General features: G+C 43.8%; 1 protein-coding gene across 3 annotated transcripts in view; it reads right to left on the bottom strand.

Annotated features, from left to right (window-relative positions):
- The window catches only part of mgat5 (alpha-1,6-mannosylglycoprotein 6-beta-N-acetylglucosaminyltransferase), a 70274-nt gene extending 51361 nt beyond the window's left edge, over window positions 1–18913 (bottom strand). Inside the window, exons 1-4 of one of the 3 annotated variants that reach the window (XM_084574333.1) lie at window positions 18750–18913; window positions 6501–6976; window positions 1646–1713; window positions 1477–1573 (exon numbers count right to left, since the gene is read on the bottom strand). In XM_084574333.1, the coding sequence (XP_084430459.1) occupies window positions 1477–1573; window positions 1646–1713; window positions 6501–6741 (406 nt within the window). In that variant the 5' untranslated portion in view covers window positions 6742–6976; window positions 18750–18913. Of the gene's footprint in view, window positions 1–1476; window positions 1714–6500; window positions 6977–18749 lie in introns of all 3 variants that reach the window. The other 2 variants (XM_084574331.1, XM_084574332.1) reach the window with 2 other exon arrangements.
- Between the last annotated feature and the right edge of the window lie 347 nt (window positions 18914–19260).

Raw genomic sequence — 19260 nt, 5'->3', positions numbered from 1 at the left:
AAGAATAAAAAGCCCCAGGTTTGGTCCCTGGCACGCCAGAGTCCTTGGCTCAGAAAATGTATACAATCGAGGTGGAAACAGTGCAGTCCCAGGGCTGCAGCTCAGCTCCGTCTTGATAGCAGCCTCTCTGAAAGGCAGACGTGTTCCCCCCACCGTCCAGATTCTTATCTCTGTAATTGCGTTCCAGTCAGGGAGGAGCACTGGTGGAGCTGGCAACAGTGCTGCCTGCCACCCACTCCAAGACAGGAGACATGCTCCAGTGGAGACTCTGGAGTGCCGGGGCCTTTAGTTCATTGCCAAGAGTGACGTGGGTGCTGCTTTGTCCGCTTGACCTGCATTCAGGATCTAAATGTTGTCTCTCAGAGGGACCACTGGGCGCTTTAAGGGAACCGGCACCGCAAGCTTATTGTCATGTCTACATCTCTACTGTCCACAATGGTCGAGATATTTACTGTTTGAGAGGAAATCATCATTTGACCAATTAATAACTTGCTTTGCATAGAAAATAAAATTATGAATAACGCCAAAGTCGGAGGACATTCATTACAAAAGACAAAGAAAAGAAACTTCCACTGATCGACTATCTGTTTCAGTTCTGCTGTCGACCGTAACTCGTTTAAAACAATAAATGTGCTTTTTAAAGCCCTGAGTACATTTGATTTCAATTGCATTACCTTTGATTTGTTTAAGTCTACAAACATTTATATTAGGAGAATAGAAAACCACTCAAGAGGATCAGGCAGCACTAGACAAAGACGACCTTTAAAGACAAAGTAAAGCAGGCGATTGTTTTAGTCTCAGGAAGACCTGTTCCGGATATAGTAAAAGGATGTGGTGATGATGGTACATACAAAAAAGGGCTTAAAACACTGCGTCAAGAAAGTGCGAATTTCATATGAAGTCATTGTGAAAGTCAGTGGGCCATCTATGACGTTAATTGTAGAGAAACCTTTTATTTTCTTGGAATCCAACTTAAATAAGGTACAAAGGTAAGCATCATAAAACACGGCAGTGCAGCATTCAAATGTGTCCTTTACAACTCAACCCCATTCTGCATTATATTGCTTTGGACTATAGACTCGACATTTCTACGGTTTAATGCTGCGCAAACAACTGCGAGCAAGTCCAAGGGTCTCAGAAAAAACCCACACCTCGCTCTCTCGCTGAATTCATCATGTGAAAGCTGGCAGGAAAATCAATGAAAACTAATAAAAGGGTCATGCGCCGTGAACGGAGGCCTTATTTGAATCCTGACCAAGGATGCGGTCTGCTCTTATAAAGCGAACTGTGCAATGCTGGCAAAGTTTAGCTCACCTCGAGGAAGTTATTCGCATATTTATGTACTGGTTTTCCACACAATGCAGGACAAATAATTACAACTGATGTGTACAAATGCAGAAACAAGGTAAACACCGCTACGCAAAAAAATATTCCAGGGTATGCAAAAGCGAAATAAAGAAAGAAAGCAGCGCGTACCTGCCACGTTAACTTTTTCCGAGTTTGGGGCGCTGGGCGTGGCTGTGCTGATGCTGTTTGTCAGGTTGCCTCCCGTGCCGTTGTAGATGTTCTCCACCTTCGACTCGAGCTTGCCCAGCCTGATGCTGTTTGTCAGGTTGCCTCCCGTGCCGTTGTAGATGTTCTCCACCTTCGACTCGAGCTTGCCCAGCCTCAGCATGATGTTATCCAGCAGCACTGCCAGGGTCTTCTTCAAGTCTGCAAGAAAAAAATAAAATAAATAAATAACGGGAATCTTTTATTTCCTGGCAAATGCAAAAAACATATTTGACACGAGGAGCTCTGTCGGGTGTCTTGTAGTGCTTTTAGTTGTCGGCTGTTTTTCTTCCTGAGCACTTTATTTTAATAAAGTCAACCTTTAATAGTAATGTTTGTGGTATTGATATCAAGGAGCCGCTCTTGTAAAAGCTAAAAGCCTACATTACTAAACCACTACATTCTGGCAATTAATCAACAAATCAGTCGATAATATTACAAGACGAAGGCGAAGTTTCCTTCGGCTTTTTAATTTGCATAAAAGTGCTCTTCACGGCAAATTGTATATCATGATTCTTGTGTTTGAGTTCAGTTCTGTGCTTGGGAGCGATTAGCATTCATACCTCATGTGTACCGTGCCTGAGCAGCCACTACTAAACTGCTAATAGCTCTTGTAATGGATATTTTTAACTCCCAGCAGCCTTGACATGGCCATACCATCAACCACGTGATGACATGTAACATAGATGCTGCTCATGATATGAATCCACTATGTAAGACAATCACTAAACCATATATTCTACTGAAAACTATACGTGAACTCCAAGTGTTGCTCAGCTTGTGAGCAGATAACTGGGGCATGTATAACGATGAACAACCCAGCTCTCCTCCACTATCTGACATTCTCTGATAGGTCAAAAATAAATTGTGTTCGCTCATTTGCCTCCCCGCCTTGCTCTGCGCCTTACCTGTGCTATCAGCCCATCTACAGACGCTAACTCAAACCTGCTGAAGGGCCAGAGTGTTCTGAACACACCCGTATCCATCCTGAAGAGGAGACGATGTTTGGGCAAAATTTTATTGTATTTTTTAATCAAAAAGCCAGTGTTTAGTGTCAACCGCCACAGATCACAAGTCAAGGGATTCCCAAAGTCAGCAGGATACGTCCTCTGTAGACCTTGAATGTCTAGGAGCCGCCTAGTCTGGAAGCTCACTCAAGTATATCTGAAAATTGAGGACATTTGAATGTAAAACCTGAGCCGCTGCTTCTTTGCGAGTGACCTTCCTGTTTAATTTGATTCTGCGCGTTTCCGTCGGCATCTTTTCGCCACAAGCATTCATCTGCATAGGACGCAGCTAAAGGGTACGGGCCCGGGCACGAATAAAGGGACTGACACAGTGTTAAGACATGCCATTTTTTGTCCTAATTTATTTGTCTGCTACTTTAACCTACACCATTTGCCATGACATGACAAATATTATCTCGTGAGAGTCTGTCAATAGTGTGCTTATCACCAAACCTATAGTAGATTATACATTATTCATTGACTGGCTTGTGTGACTACTGCACTGTTCCAGATTGGCTCATGCCTGCCTGCCTCAGATGATGATAATTGCTGCCTGTCTATCACACAGAAGTGCCACTTTGTCCCGCACCATGATGCATTTGACACGCCAGCTTTCATCACGTCACAGAGATTGGCACGGGCACAACGAGGCCTGGCACACCGCACGCCAGCCCGATCCGTGTGAACAGAGACGCCAGAGCATTTGTCTGATTTGGAAGAGCTGCGAGCGGTGGGAGGAGCAGATGTACAGAGAGAGGGGAGAGGGGGGGGGGACCACAGCGATGCCAGAATAAACCAAATGGAAAGATTTCAGACTGCAGTTCTGCAAAGTAATTGGGCAGAACGCAATAAAAAAAAATTGTTAAATAATCACCTCAGGAACAAAAGCCTGCACTGACAACACTTGTTTGAATCACAGTGCATACCTTAGCTTATGTCAATGCACTTTACAGCAGCTAAGATAAAGACAAGTAACTTGTGTACCTAGCTTGTGAGTTTACAATCATGAGCAGCACTCCTGATAAATATAATAAAGTAGAGTACTTTATTGGTAGTGGTGAACTTTTAAGCCAAGCTCACAACTGTTTTGTCGATAACCCCACTTGTTTTTCAGGCATGAATGAAATCATATCCGGCAGCTGGAGAGCTGCTTTTTTTTTTTTTTAATGTGATTTAAATTTGTATTTTGAACTTGTGGTGCTTCTGTTTTTTTCTGTTTTGGGAGTCTTGTGAATTTCGCTTTACCACGAGTCACATTTAACCTTGAATCGTGTGGAGATTGCAGTGTGTGTCGGGTCACAGTATCAGCTGGTCAAACGAGGAATTTCAGACGTCCCTCTCACAAGAAACACATCTTCAGGGGACGTTCCTCAAAACTAGGTTAATGGATGGATGTATTGTTTTACAGCTCCTATAAAAGTGACACTTTCATGTGTACAAAAATAAGTGGATAATAAAATATTAGGCGTGTGCTGGACAACAAAAAGAATGAGGTTTAATTATAATTAAATGTGAGGTTTTCATTAGCCAGTGTGTTTGCTTCCATGGTGCTTTGAATAATGTTTCGAATGTACCTCCTGTGTAGTTAATCGTGCTGCCAGGTAACCAGATGACTAACAGCACACCTGGGGACACACTTCCGCCTGTCCCTGTATTATTTAGCAAGGTGATGCAAAACAAATCCTGGAGCGGTAAACACTCTTAACTATGCTCTGCATTTAGCAGCAGTGTCAAGTCAGATAATAATCCAGATGCACAATGACCTGGGGTTTTTTTTTTTCATTAAGCCTATGAGCGTTAAAAAAAAAAAGATGTGATTACACAGGAACACAAGCCAAGGTATTCAGCGGTGATCTCTATTGTTTACTGCCATAAAGCAAGTCTCAACCTGTTGGCTCGAAATCTGACCAACATAATGCACAATGACCCTAGAGAAGATTAGATAGCAATATGTGTAAGTTTACACTACGCCCAGGAAGCAAGATTGTTTTCAAGTCAGATATCGGCCCTACGGAGCAAGTCGTAGCGGAGAAACAGAGAGTGTAAAATGTTTCCACACCACAAAAGATATCCGTGATGGCTTGTGAACTGTGTCACCCAGACATGGTGTCAGGTGGATTGTAACTGCACGGGTCAGTTTCGGGAAGGGGAGGAAAGGGAAAAATCATATCCTCGTCACGTTTGGCATTACCGTGGTGGAAGTAGATTGTATGACCGGTGGAGCGGTGCTTATATTGCTCATGTCGCACTGATAGGATGAGTGCTGCTCGCGAAGATCCCAAAGAACAGGACCGTCAACAGCACATCACATAAGTAACGGGAAAAACTACTGGATCTGACATGGAAGGCCTGTTCAGACCCTGCAGACAAATATAAACGACTAAAACCTTAAAGGAAAGTCCCTAATCCCTACTCAGACTCATTGATTTCAAGCTTTTCAACAAGTGGGTTTCTCAAAAAATGATCCCCGCCAATAAAGCGATGAGTGCCCCAAACCAGCTTTTAGGATTTCCAATATTAAATTCACATGCATTACGTTTTGATGAGCAGCAAAGGAGGAAACCCTGTTTCCTCTTAAATTCATTACAAGGCAAACACAGGAAGCACCGAGTATCCTGCTGGCTCGCTATCTAATCAAGGTCTTAAAATGGATTTTGATGTGACACTGGATGCCGGTCAGCAGGCTGCTGCAGCGCACTGGAAATCAATTCATCATGTGAGGTAACAAAACAAACTGGACAGGAATCTGTTCCCTGGAAAACACTGGATATTACAGGAAAATCTATGAGACTTGGATGATTTCAGCCTAAATTAATATTAAGGTTTACAGTCAGATAAGTCCAATGTAAATGTACCGTCTGGATAATTACAACAGCACAAACAGAACTAATTACTTGATATAAAATACCAGATGTTGAGGATATATTTGCTTCCAGCCGCTCAGATCACGCTGCTGAGTTAAAAGTTAAAAGCACAGCCTGATGACAGCAGTTTGGATTTCCACATTCTGCATGTACCTTTAAATAAACACAGGCAGTGCAACGCTCCCACAAAAGAAAACCCCGTGTGCACCTACGCTTGCACACTAAGCCAGTCGTGCACTCAGTTCTTTGCAGACTCCGGCTTCTTTACGTACTCTGGGAGCTGATTTAATCTCCAGGAGCTTTGCTATATCCTGTTGTTTCTCTGGGCATTAGAGAACAATCAATTCCAATCTCAGGTTTCTAATGAAGCCTCCCATCGAGCCGTACAGGTCTATTAATGGCATGAATAACTTATTGATAGCACTTCTGGACCTGTGCTATTACAGTGTTATGCTTCAGTGGAGCTGTATCAGCGTTAAATCTCCCCGACAGGTTTTCTTGAATATAGGCAGTATTGGCCCAGCTTGGGAGGTAGACAAGGGGAACCAATTTAAAGAAGATGTAAAAAGAGAGTAAGGAACAGTCTTGGATCATAACTCAATTAAAACTGCCTCTCCTGTTCTTTAATGCCTGGTAGAAGCCTTGTGAAAATTAAAGAAAAAGCTTAAATTAATTTTGCAATGCTAAAAGGCTAATTCTGCTACTTTTCCAATGAAGAAATTGTTTAGCTACTTGACGAAACAGCATTGATTTGTTTTTATATTCTTGTAATATCCAGCCTATTGATTGGTTTTACAGATTTAAAGTACTGAAATCAAACCTAACCAACTAAATGAATCTTACATTTTCTATATTGGCAGCTTTAAGACGAGTTCTGCTGGAAATTGTTGCGGTGAGATCACAACCAAATCTTCCAGAAAAGGCAAATGGACTTGTTGCTTTGTTTTTGCTGCTTTGTATTTTTATTTTTTTGCATATTTTTTACATGGATGACTAAGAATCTTCATAAGCACGAGTCTTCTTCCCTACAAGCAGCATGTGCAGTAGTTTACGTGAACACAGAGAGCTCACTACTCACCGTAAGCCGTCATGGTTCCCACGTAAGGCCCATCCATGACGCTTTGGTTCTCCTCTGCCAACGCTTTGATGTAGCGCTTGCTGAGGTCCAGGATCTGCTGCCGCAGCACCGCACTGTTCTCATGGCTGGCTCGCTGCTGAATGGTGAAATGCAGCAGCATCATGCCCCAGATGAACCCAAAGCTGACCAGGAAGAAGCCCAGCTTCTGCGATGACAGCTTCCACAGGAAGGGTGTAGCCATGCTTGACTTGACAGGGAGGCGGAAGGGACGCTGCAACTTTGATTCGACCAAGGGAGAGGTGCAGAGGTCAGGGAGAGGAGAATCAGGAGGGCAGGCGGGGCATGGCTGTGTCAGTTGGCGTAGCTGCGGGGATTTTCTGAGGGTGGTGTACGGCTTGCTCGCCTCACCGGTGTGATTTCCTTCTCTGACCCATCCTCATTGCTCAGTAACATCTCAGAGGACTGAGTCCAACCTGCTGCAGAAAAAACAAACAGACACACATGGTTAGTCGGATGGTTTGGTGAAAACAGAAAATCACATATGTCCTAGCTTACAATAAAACACTGAGTCAGAGTCGGAGTGAGTCAGCTATTTCAGCCATAACCGAACAGAAGACAAGTCTGACCAGACCTGATTATCATGACACAGATTAATTCCACCATTGTTTACAAGGCAAAAGAGGATCACCTTCTCATATTTATGAAGCTAAAACAACCATATATTTGCTGCTAAATAAATAAACTAAAAGATTAGTCAATATAGCACATTTAGTTTGTATTATTTAACAACTGAACTGTTATCTGTAAACATAGCAGAAACCTGCTGTACGGCCTGCTGTTTTAAATGTTTCACTGAAGCTGAATTCTGAAATGAAAGTCAGTTAATAGTTGTTCAAAGGATGACGCACAACTCCACAACCAAAACAACAAAAAAAATATATATTAGAAGGGAGGAAGGGTGGCCACACAACATCACAGTTGCCGTAAAAACCTGTACGGGCAGACGTCATTCGGATTATTTGAATAGATTCTGCAGAATGAGGAAGGATCCGTGAGCGAGTGGCCGCAAAGAAAAAGAAAACTGTAAACCGTAAGTAGAGCAACCTGAAACTGCAGCAGACCACACGGCACAGAGGCACAGTGTATGGTGGTTGTGTGTGGGGAACGTCCCACTGTTTACATGATGCACTACACTGTTAATTTAACCAGATTGTGGAGATTGAATGCCTGTGGGCTTGAAGGGAAAACTTTAATAAAGCAACACATTAAAACTATCACACAGGGCCAACTAAAATAACCGTAGTGTTTAAGATTATGTCCGACTGCAGGCTTCAAGTTTAAAAACAAGAAAACTTCTTCCGAGGTTACTTGAGCCTTTCTCTGACATAGACGCCAAACAGAACAGCCTTGTTTAAACCGGACAGTTTGAAACCTGTGACTGATGTGGCTGTGCGTAATTTATTCAAGACTTTGCTCAACATACAAACATTTGGATGGCCTGACAATTAATCTTTCTTACGAACAAGGGAGAATACAAACAGAATTTGAAACGCGCTCTTTCACATTCATTTCCCTTTTTGTTTTTCCCCCCCTTGGCAATGTATTCAAAAGGATTTCCTGCCGCATACGTAAAGAAAACTCTCCCTCTTGGACTGCGTGGGGTTTGAGAATGTGATGACATGTTTCAGATGTAAAGGTCATTTACTCACAGAGGCAAAATCTGTAGGGTACAAAAGGTAAAAGGCAAGATGAATTCATCAAGTTTGTGGTTCACTGCAATGCAAGAGTTTGAACAAACAACTTTTTAATTCACGATGAATCTTCTGATTTAAAAATGTTAGAAAAAGTTGTGACAATCCCAAGGCGATAGCTTGTGTTGTCCACAAATAGTCCAAAACTAAGTGAAACGGCTGCAGGTGTATTACTGCCACTCTCTCGTGCGTGTAGTCCAAGAAAACCGACAAGAACGGCAATCAGGCCGATAGAAATGCTCTTATTTGGCGATAGTCATGGTCAGCTGCAGATTTGGGAACAGAAAACGTGGATTTCTACACAACTGGGGGTTTGTGCTAGCCTGGTCGTTACCATCCTACGTTTCCGCCCGAAATTTGATTTCGGTCTGGCACGGAGTCTGGCCAAATTGCACTTCCGCGGTTCGCGTGTAACCGCGCCAATCAGCGAACAGTTGAGTGATGACGCGGAACTCGCCTGCCGAGTTGCTTGTAGTCCAGCGAAGCTTGTAGTTCAACAGCATAGCAACAATGGCGACGGAGGAAGAGACGCTAGAAGCCATCCGCGAAGTTGTCTCAACTCTCGAGAGCATCACGGAATTAAAACCAGAACAAGAGGCTTGTCTTGTCAATTTTATAAATGGCAAGGATGTCGTAGCTCTCCTTCCAACTGGCTTTGGGAAAAGTTTGATTTATTTAACTGGAAGCGGAAGTGGTAAGAGTAAGAGCCTGAACTCCGGCGCACAATATACGTCATTACCAAACGTTGCTGATTGGTTAAGGGAACTCCAATGATTTTAAACCTCAAATAAGCATCCGCCCATTAACGAGACAGATTCCTATTACATTGGGACAGACTAACGTGCCAGACCGAAATCAAATTTCGGGCGGAAACGTAGGACGGTAACGACCAGGCTAGGTTTGTGTATGCACAGGCTCCATTCACGGCCATGCAAATAACCTGACTTAAATAACGGCATCTTAACTTCCCCCTGGTTGGCATTTGGATATGTGACCCTCTAAATGAAGTATAAGGTTGAGAGTTGTCTTCTAATGCTTGAGGAGTTCTCCTCTTCAGAGTATGGCAGCAACAGGAAACAAAGGTTGTTAGTTGTAGTGTCCTATATCGTTGGTGCAACCGCCAGAAGGCATTATGTTTGTTGTCTGTGCTCATCGATGCTGTAAATAAGCAACTACTGGGCATTTATGTGTATACTTTATCATTTAGTTCAGACACACACGTTTCCTAGCCCTATATTATTAAATAATCCATGATATAGAGCCATAATACGCCTCCCTTTTCTCAACCGTGTAAGCAGCTTCATAGATCTGTGAGAAAAACCTCGAACCTGGCTAATTAATATAAACAGTAAACTAAAATATACTGCTTTCATCCGTGCAATCTCTACTGCTGTGCCAGAGACAACACATTTGCCTTTTTACCATCCAGCTTTTGCTCATAATGGGGGAATGGGGAAGGCCTGCAGCATTTCTGAAGCTGTTAAATAGTTCAACAAGTCTTGGCTGACAACCTCTAGGCGATCTAATCAAAGCTAAATAAACGTCTCTGGCTTCAGGCATTAAGAAAAGTATCGTTCCAGCGTGCAATCAAGCTAAAATAAAAATATGTTAGATGTTCTCGCATCTGCATTCAACCGCCGTAGCTGCAAACGAGGCTAAGAGTGGGGAGGGGATTTTTTGAACTGCGTCTTTCTTATCTTCTCTAAGCGTGGCGCTAACCAGGACACCGCGGCCGCCACCACGAACGCAACAATCAGATCAGAAAACAACTGCTCACCTTCTCGCCCGTACATTGTGCAAGCTTTGTTTTTTATTCATCATTTACTGGAGGAAACACTGTTGCGCTGGCAATGAGCGGCTGAAAGAATATAATCAGCACCTTCCCAAGAAACACAAAAGGCAGCCACACAAAAGACTCTTTTCACCTTACATCCATCAGCTTCATAAGTAGGTCAGAGACGGCTGCAAGTAACTTCCAGCGGGGCTTGAATCTCACAGCAGGTTATGACACACCATAATTGTTCAGTCATTCAGGGCAAAGGCTTGTATTTCTTTTCTGATTCCACGTACATTTTAACAAATAAATCAGTGCTTTGTGATGCTTGCGTAGCAGCTTCACTGTGAATTCATGAGACGAGCCCTTGGCAGTAGCGCTGCGCAATCTGCGGAGCTGATAACATCGGATGTCTCTCGTTGCTCGGGACTCTGTTGTGAGGAGGGCAGGAAAAGGCTGGCAGTGCTCTCTGGTCGGGCGCTGACAAGGATGGGAGGCTTCGGGGCTGTTTATCAGAGAGGAACGCTGCTCAGACTACCCCCCTGCTACATCGCTGTAAGATCCACGAGCCAAAACCTACACACACACACGCAGCACACTGACTCAACTGCTTCAGTTTCTGAAAACACACAATCTCAGTTGTGGTTGGCTCAATCGTCTGGCCCAATTTCCCGCAGCTATCCATCTTGTTTAATACTGCAACACATTATCACCCCTTTTGTTGGGAAGCTTTCCAATGACGGGCCTATGATCTCTAGAGAAAGGGGCTATAAAGCTATTCAACCCCACCCGGGTGCAGCACATATATTGCCTCCTCGGTTACCTTCTGGTTTCTAATTCAGGATCTTAATTTGTCTGGCAGGGAGCCCTGGCGGCGCTCACAAGCTACAGCTCAGTGGGACTGTGCGTTGACAGCCGGCTAAAGTTACAGAATATAAGACCCCCTCGCAACTTGAGATGACGATATAACAACTTGCTGAATGCACTTTTCATTGTTGGGAGAAGCAGCAGCACATACGACTGTAAGGATCAAGAGGCAGCGGAGACGGAAACAATTGGTGTCCTTCAAGCCTGGGAGAAATCAGTGTCATCCCAAACCTGCTGCAGAGGACTTTGTGCTGTTTAGGAACAAAAGGACTGAAATTTCAGCTCAGCTGTTCGATTTAGGAGCACAGAGTGGCACTGATAAGACAGACATGAGAAGAGGAGGCACTGTTCTACTCAAAAAGCCAGACGTTATTTATTAAATTATTTCGAAAGCCGGATGTGCAAACTGTCTGAGGAATTTTTAGCAGAAATCTGAACAAAGTATAGCATCTAATTCGCCTTTGGCTAAGCCCCGCCCCCCTTAGTTACTGTTGCTACGTCCGACATTCTCTTCTGGGCTGTGGTTTTCTGGTTAAGGCTCTGGTATCAACATGGCTTATGCTGTGACAGCTCACGTATAACGTTGTATTTCTTCAGCGTGTGCTAGCGTATCAACAACTATGCAACTCAAGCTGTGACGGTGATGTTTTGGTTAGCTCCACAGAGTTTTGCGCGCACATCATTGGGCTTATCCATACCCTGGATACCGACAGTATAGCCTGCCGAGACCGAAAATACGAGACGCCTGCGTTAAAGTCAATGGAGCGCTGTGGAAAAAGTGTCGGACCCCTGTGGGAGGAGCTCTCTCGGCTGTGATTGGTCAATCTACACTCTAGGGTGTGGCTTAGCCAAAGGTGAATTGTGCTGATTTTCTTTCTAAGTGACCTAACTCCCATTGTGAAGTTAAAGGTGTCTGGGGTCATGCTACGCAGCTTTATCACTGTGTTTCGAGTATGTATTCAACACATAAAGCCTTCAATCTTGCAGGATACGAAAAAACTGAGGACAACAAAGGTGGAAAACTATGGAGTAACAGACTCTGAAGAAGAAGATTATTCAGGAACGAAACATGGCCAGAGCTCAACTTTTTGTCCTAGACTCAAAGTTCCAGACATAGTTGAGTCCATTTTTTATTCAGTAGCGATGGAGCCATCCCTGACTGAGCATAACAATGTAGAACACTGTTCTTCCACTCTCAGAAATACCTGTTCCGATACTCACCGGATTGCTCTAGGCTGTAGAAATATCCGACGTGAATGCCTATAGTGATTGGTACCACTCTATCCTGCAGCAGTCGTGTATGCTTTGCTTATATCCTCTGTGCGCTTCCCAGACACAATAGGTTTACGGTAAAGGATTAAGAGTCAGTAATCATATTGCTTCACTGCAGCAATAATCATCCCAGGCTTTGGTATCTCTCCACCTAATCACGCAGCCTTTGCCCTTGTTCTGTCATATACTGAACTCTTAAAAACGGGCCAGATGGCTAAGCAAGGTACAGACTCCCATCTATTTCCCCCTGCATCCGCGATAAGAGCTGGGAATAGCCTCCTTTCACGTGTCGTCGGGGCTATTCCATAAAGGTGAAGCAGGCCCAGATTAATTCCGGTGCATTACTCCAGGTTCTAAAATAAGAGAGCGTTCAACCGAACTGAAATAACATACACACTAAGAGGGTCGTTGCGTAAGCGCAAAAAAGAAGTGAAATACTGCTCTGGATGTAGCCTCGGCCATCAATTATGGATCAGCTTTGAAAAAGGATCCATTTTCCACCAGAATATAAATAGTCTCTTGACTTCTCGCACCCAGGTAACTCTCAGGTGGTGACAGCCCCACAGCCTTACTTCAAATACTCTTTTATAATGCACATATTTCCAGAATAAGTGCGATTTACACTGGGGCTATCATTATGACTGATGTCCACTGTGAAAAAGCATCTAGAGACGCATTCAAAAATCATAAAAAAATGCTTATACGTTCTCTAAGTTTTTGCGTTTCCTTCAGTATCCAGTGAAGGCTGTCTTTCCTTATTGCAGTTAACTGATTTTGCCATTTGTCACACTCAAACAAACAGCTGTAACCGGAGAAACAATTAACTGATTATCCGAATTTTTCAGCAACTCAATAATCTTATAATTTCTGTCTAATCCCGCCCAGAGCTGTTGTAGTCCAGCGTGGTATTTAGTCATCATCTAACCTCTCCCAAACTGACACTGAGCCACGACGCCCTGCTGCCCGGGCCAAAGGAGAACGTGATCCTGATAATATAGCCCCCGCTACCATGGAGACCGGTGTGACTCTGCATCTTAATGAACTCCTTCACATAAGCCCCACCTCTTAATTATTTATCAGACCCTCCAGAGAAAACAAGCCAGCCACGCTGCAGCTCCGCCACCTCACTGGTGTGAATCCAGCTCGTAACCAGATATCAACAGACAGGCCATCCCTGCAGCTAGGTTCGGGCAGTTTATCTAAAATGGAAGAGGCAACCAGATCAATGGTAATGTGTTCATTATTGAGTCGATGATGGGCTCCAACAGCTCTTCGGGGGTACAAATTTCAAGCTTCAGTCATCCGAATGAACACAAAGAGGATGTTTAAAGAGAATAATAGAGGATGTATAATTCGATTTAAACGGTATGCGATTCAGATAGGGGAGGAAACTGAAAAAAATAACTTATTTTCCGTTTTTTTTCCAGTAAGTCAGGGTGATAAGATCAAGGAGGAAGGTGGTGGAAGACGCCCCCACCACCAGATGAAGTAAAAGCCATGACTCCATGAACAACCCGGCACACATGAGTTCAGGAATTCAAATGAAACAGGAAAAACAGACGTCTCAAAACAAACACACGCTGTCAGTCAGCATGCATAACCAGTAACAGAGTCACGAGAACTTGAAAAGCTCAAAACAGAAATGCTTATGCCCTGACGTGATGATCCTGTGCTGGAACAACTTCCTCAATGAAAACTACACCCCCTGATAAGCGTTTAACTTGTTCATTTCTGTGCAAGCAGCCTCAGTCGAGCAAAATCACAGATAATAATAGTTTGTGTGGTAATAAATAAAATTATCTCTGATATTTTAAGCAAGAGGAAGGAAATGAAAATCGCCTGACATCAGAATCCTAATAAGTGACATCAGATTATTTTTACAGCAAGGGATCAAGCTTGATTACAGCTCCCGTCCTCCCCCTTGGGAGTCACGGCTCAGTGTCCCGCCATGAACCACAGAGTTTAAAGTCAAGCACCTGAGATCCACTCTTGACCTCCAAAAGAAGAGATCTAAATCCAATCATGCTGCGATCATGAGGGATGTTTCTGGAAACGGGTTGCAACTAACTAGCCTGGTCGTCACCATCCTACGTTTCCGCCCGAAATTTGATTTCGGTCTGGCACGTTAGTCTGGCCCAATGTAATGGGAATCTGTCTCCGTAATGGGCGGATGCTTATTTTGAGGTTTAAAATCATTGGAGTTCCCTTAACCAATCAGCAACGTTTGGTAATGACGTATATTGTGCGCCGGAGTTCAGGCTCTTACGCTTACCACTTCCGCTTCCAGTTAAATAAATCAAACTTTTCCCAAAGCCAGCTGGAAGGAGAGCTACGACGTCCTTGCCATTTATAAAATTGACAAGACAAGCCTCTTGTTCTGGTTTTAATTCCGTGATGCTCTCGAGAGTTGAGACAACTTCGCGGATGGCTTCTAGCGTCTCTTCCTCCGTCGCCATTGTTGCTGTGCTGTTGAACTACAAGCTTCGCTGGACTACAAGCAACTCGGCAGGCGAGTTCCGCGTCATCACTCAACTGTTCGCTGATTGGCGCGGTTACACGCGAACCGTGGAAGTGCAATTTGGCCAGACTCCGTGCCAGACCGAAAACGTAGGATGGTGACGACCAGGCTAGCAACTAACACCCTTTTTAATAATTATCGATAATTAAATCTATTTTACTCGTGGCTCTTGCTAGTTTCAGTTCATTTGATGTCCTGAGATGTATGCCCAAGGTTGCAGGGCATAAATGATAACATCTCACTAAATAATGTAATACAAACACATACAGTGTCTTTAGTGGAGGCTAGTAAAGCTAGCTCTGTGTTTTTTCGATTAACTTTCGTTGTTGTAGGTCGGGATTCACACGGTTCTTCTGTTAAGAATCCAGTAGGACAAGTTTTTCTTTCGAACACAATGCACACACTTTCAGGAGGTATTAAGCTTATCCAGACACGTTTACACCAAACTCAAGTCACTGAACTTCAACTTACTGAATGTACAAACACTAATGACTTGGTGACACTCTCACACTCACTCAAGAAACTCACTTCCTGCAACAAACCCGCTAGTCTATGCGACATGTTGAAACTGGAAACAAATTAAATGTTTTTGCATAAAATAATGATATAATAATTACCATCCGACTTGCTAAACACCCCATGAAGCCTGGCGTTGTTTTCTCAATGAGCGAATCTCCAGACTGTCCCGAGAAAAGGACTCGTCTCAGCACTTTCAGATCAGACGGAAACAAAAACACGCTGAATTTCACACAGAGGTCAAATGGGAGGTGACCAAAACATGTGCTTTTTTTTTATTTCCTGTAATAAACACTGAAGACAAAATACATAAACTAGGTAAGAATTGGGAAAATTCATGTTTGGTTAACTTGCAAAAAAAGTAAAGTTGACATTTCTAGGAATTGCTGTCGACCTCGTCTCACCTGTAAATACCGGGAACTGCAGTACTCCTTTCCCTTGAACTGCTCTTAACATCTGAACCAACCCCATGCCTGCCATTTCTAGCGCGACTTCCTCATATCTGCAGGTGCCAACAGACGACATACAAGCTCTCCGCAGCCCTTAAAACTTGTGTCATACATTCACTCCCCTTTGAGGTGGTTAATGACACTGCAAATTAAGGTATACTTGTTTAAAATACTTAACAGAGACACGTTGCCGCCGTGGCATGGCTTTCCTCAGACAAGCAGTGACAAGTGCAACCTGCCGCGGCATGACATGAGACGGAAGACCACCTCGAACATGACCCGCGTGTCGAAAACATGGCCGGCGACAAGCGTGGGGTAGGGAACTGCAGATGGAGGTGCTGAAGCTAGACACAGCACTTCCTCCGCGCCTTTATTATTGCTGTGTTAACACAAGCTTGCACACTGCAGTGACAAAAAAAAACAACACACCAATATAAAAGCTTTATAGCAGGTTATTTTCTGCTGATATAGCTATTCTGTACATTAACATTTAAGGGCAACAAACTGTTACGCAATGCGATGTATGCAAACATACACGGACTGATATCGACCTGGCTGTAAGGCACGTTGCTGATTACATTAACTCCCCAAACCTCTGCACTCTTTTTCCTCACAGAAACCCTTATTGTTATTCCGGTCTTTGTTCTTAATACAAATCCCCCTGTAAAGACACAAAGAGTGGCAAAATGTCATTGCTCTATATTGTTATGATGTAAAACAAAACTCCAGTCAGCCACGTAAGACTTATTAAGAGACAGTGCTTTGAGTTGGCAGGCGAGTACAGCCAGACTTTTTCATCCAGCTCGGCTTGTAATCTTCATAATTACGATGTTTTTTCTCGTGCAGTGTTTGAGGAGTTGCACCCTGGCACCTGTGAGTGAAATCTTTTGAGGTGTTTTATTACTGCTTTAGGTTTTTTTTTTAGCCTTCACACGTAGAGCGATACATCGGTTTTGCCATATCTTGTCTAATTACACCTCGTATGTACAGCGCACATAAATGAGGCACTATAAGGAAGTGAATGCATGTTGAATGATGGGAAAGCCTATTAGTAGGTGGAGTTTCTGGGAAAAAGTGCAGATTTAGCGCCTTTGCCTGACATCGAAAATCATAAATCAAATCTCTTTTAAGAGATTTCTGGGTTTGGAGGTACAAAGAATATTTTGGACGAGTGATCAGCAGCCAAATTGACCACACACACACACACACACACACACACACACAAGAAGAGGCAGGTCTCTGTGAGTGTTTGTAGTGAGAGAACAGGAGCCCTTTAATCACCAGAAAAGGCCAAGTGTTCCACTTTTCCCGCATGGCATCCATCACCACAGCTCAGTTCCCCCCTGATCCCTGCATCTTCAATCCCTCCTTCCTCATCCCTCCACTGCCTATGCTGCCTCTCCACCCGAGCCGTGAACCCCCCCTCCTCCCCAACACACACACACACACCCTCCAATGATTTCTTGCCAGTGAAGCATGCCACCGAAGCAAAGCTCCTTTTCCTCAGGATTTATAATCCCAAAGGCTCTGGCAAAAAGGCGGCTGAAAGAGCTCTTTATAAAGCCAGGGGCAGTCAGCGGCTCACCTCTGGACGGTCAGTACATTAGCTCACGGCGTACAGTCGAGGAGGATCACGAGCAGAACGGGACATTTTCTTTGACGGCTCACGCTGCATAAGATAAGATCTAACTGTCCTGGTCGGGAAATCAACTGTGATTTATTTCAATTTTTATTTATACAGTGCAAATCCGGACTGTCTTCACAGCACCAGAGCTTGAAACCCCGAGGGCAAGCACTAAGGCAACAGTGGCAAGAAGAAACCAATCGGCTTGAGGCCAGCCAGGTGGAGAGAAAGAAAAAGATGGAGGAGAAGAGGGAACATCCGCCAGAAGTCCTGACAAAGCTCCTTGTTGACGCACAATCACATCTGCAGCCTGCGCTATAATGACATAGGATACATCTCATATGTAATCAGATTAACATGTCGTAACCAGATTACACAAGGAAGTCTGAAAATTAGAGGACGGCACTTGTAAGCTAAGCGCTTTTGAAATTAACCTACACATTACGCTTTAATAACTTTGCTAAATTCTCAAGAAATCACAACGCTGGATTGCAAATGTGTCACAATTAACTACTGTCACTCTTTTGTATAATGCTTGCCAAAAAAAAAAAAAAAAAAAAAGACAGGTCTACCTCTTGCCAGCTGAGCATTTCCAAAGAAAAAGGGGGCATGTATTAACTTCTACAGCCTATTATCTGAGTATGTGTCGCCAAAATCATCTCTGGAAAACCGAGCTCTTGTTATGTTTTGGTTTTTAAAAGGAGAACAAGCAAATATGTCAACATAGCTTATGTGTAACAAGGTGAAATTCTTGTTTCCCTGCTCTAAATATAAGAGGAAGTGCAACACTGTCAGGGGAAGGTCGTCCGCCACTGACTCTCGGATGAAAGCAGCAGGAAATATGTTAACTATCTTCTTTACCCGTCTGGTTAATAATCGCCTAAAAGAGCTAATAGACACTAGCTTTGATGTATAATTATTGCTATTCTTTAAAAAAGCCGGAAACACTGATGTCATTGTGTGCAGACACCCTGACTTTGAGTTGAATTGTCAGTTATTCTTGAGCAACCTGTTCATAAAAAACATAAAGAGATGCTAATAGGGAAGAGGCGCCCTGCAGGTATGTCGTCAATGCCTATATTATCACCCTGTGGAGTACTTTCACTTATGAGCTAGCTAAACCGGACGTGTAATAACAATGGGACCCCCCCGCTCGCGACGGATATTAACGTCCCGATTCGTTAACTGAAAAAAAAAAAGAAAGGAAGAAGCTAGCGTTAGCTTTTTGGTCGCTTTAAAAACAGCCGTCATACATTCGCCGTTTCTAGCTAGCTGTTGCTGCTTGAGGAGGCTAGCTGCTTCGGCGGACCACCGCACAATTCACAACAAAACACGCATCGCCGCAATGACAAGTCGCCCACTGCTCTCGCGCAACACACAACGGCTAAAAAAAAAAAACTGCGGCTCCTTCTCACAGCGTTTCCTCCACTTAACTGCCGGAGGAGAGAAAAGCGAGCCGCCCAAGGAGCTGGCCTTACCTCAGCGACGGTTTGTGTCTGCAGCAGCCCGTGGCGGTGTTATAAGGTGGTAATAAAGACGTTGAAGCCCGGAGAAGAGGCGACCCCGAGACGTCGTTGCGTTGAGCTGACTGGAACGATGAGATTCCAGGGACGGCGCACGAGCCCCTGTGTTCGCTCTGCCCACAACGCGAGTGACCGTTGAGGGACCGTCTGCGTGTTCGTGGACCCTTACAAAACGAACAACAGCGTAATTACTCATCAATGGAGGCAAATATGAAAATAAAAGTAAATTAGTTAGTTCGAGTCTTTTAATTTTAGCTAATAGGACAGTATTCTCGCTTCGTTTGCTTGAGAATTAGAAGAGATTAGAATTATTAATTTGGTAGTCACGGTTCAACAGACAGACATAAAGGAGGACGATCCCTAACAGAGCTCCAGCTGTTCGGCGTCAATGAAAGCTATGTGTTTACTGCCATCTGCTGGACGTGTGACGTTACAGCTGCTTAATTCAATTCAATTCAATTTTATT

Source organism: Chelon labrosus, assembly GCF_963514085.1.
Source record: "Chelon labrosus genome assembly, chromosome: 24".
Taxonomy (NCBI): domain Eukaryota; kingdom Metazoa; phylum Chordata; class Actinopteri; order Mugiliformes; family Mugilidae; genus Chelon; species Chelon labrosus.
The sequence above is the reverse complement of the archived record's forward strand: the minus strand, read 5'-3'. Positions and strand labels throughout refer to the sequence as shown.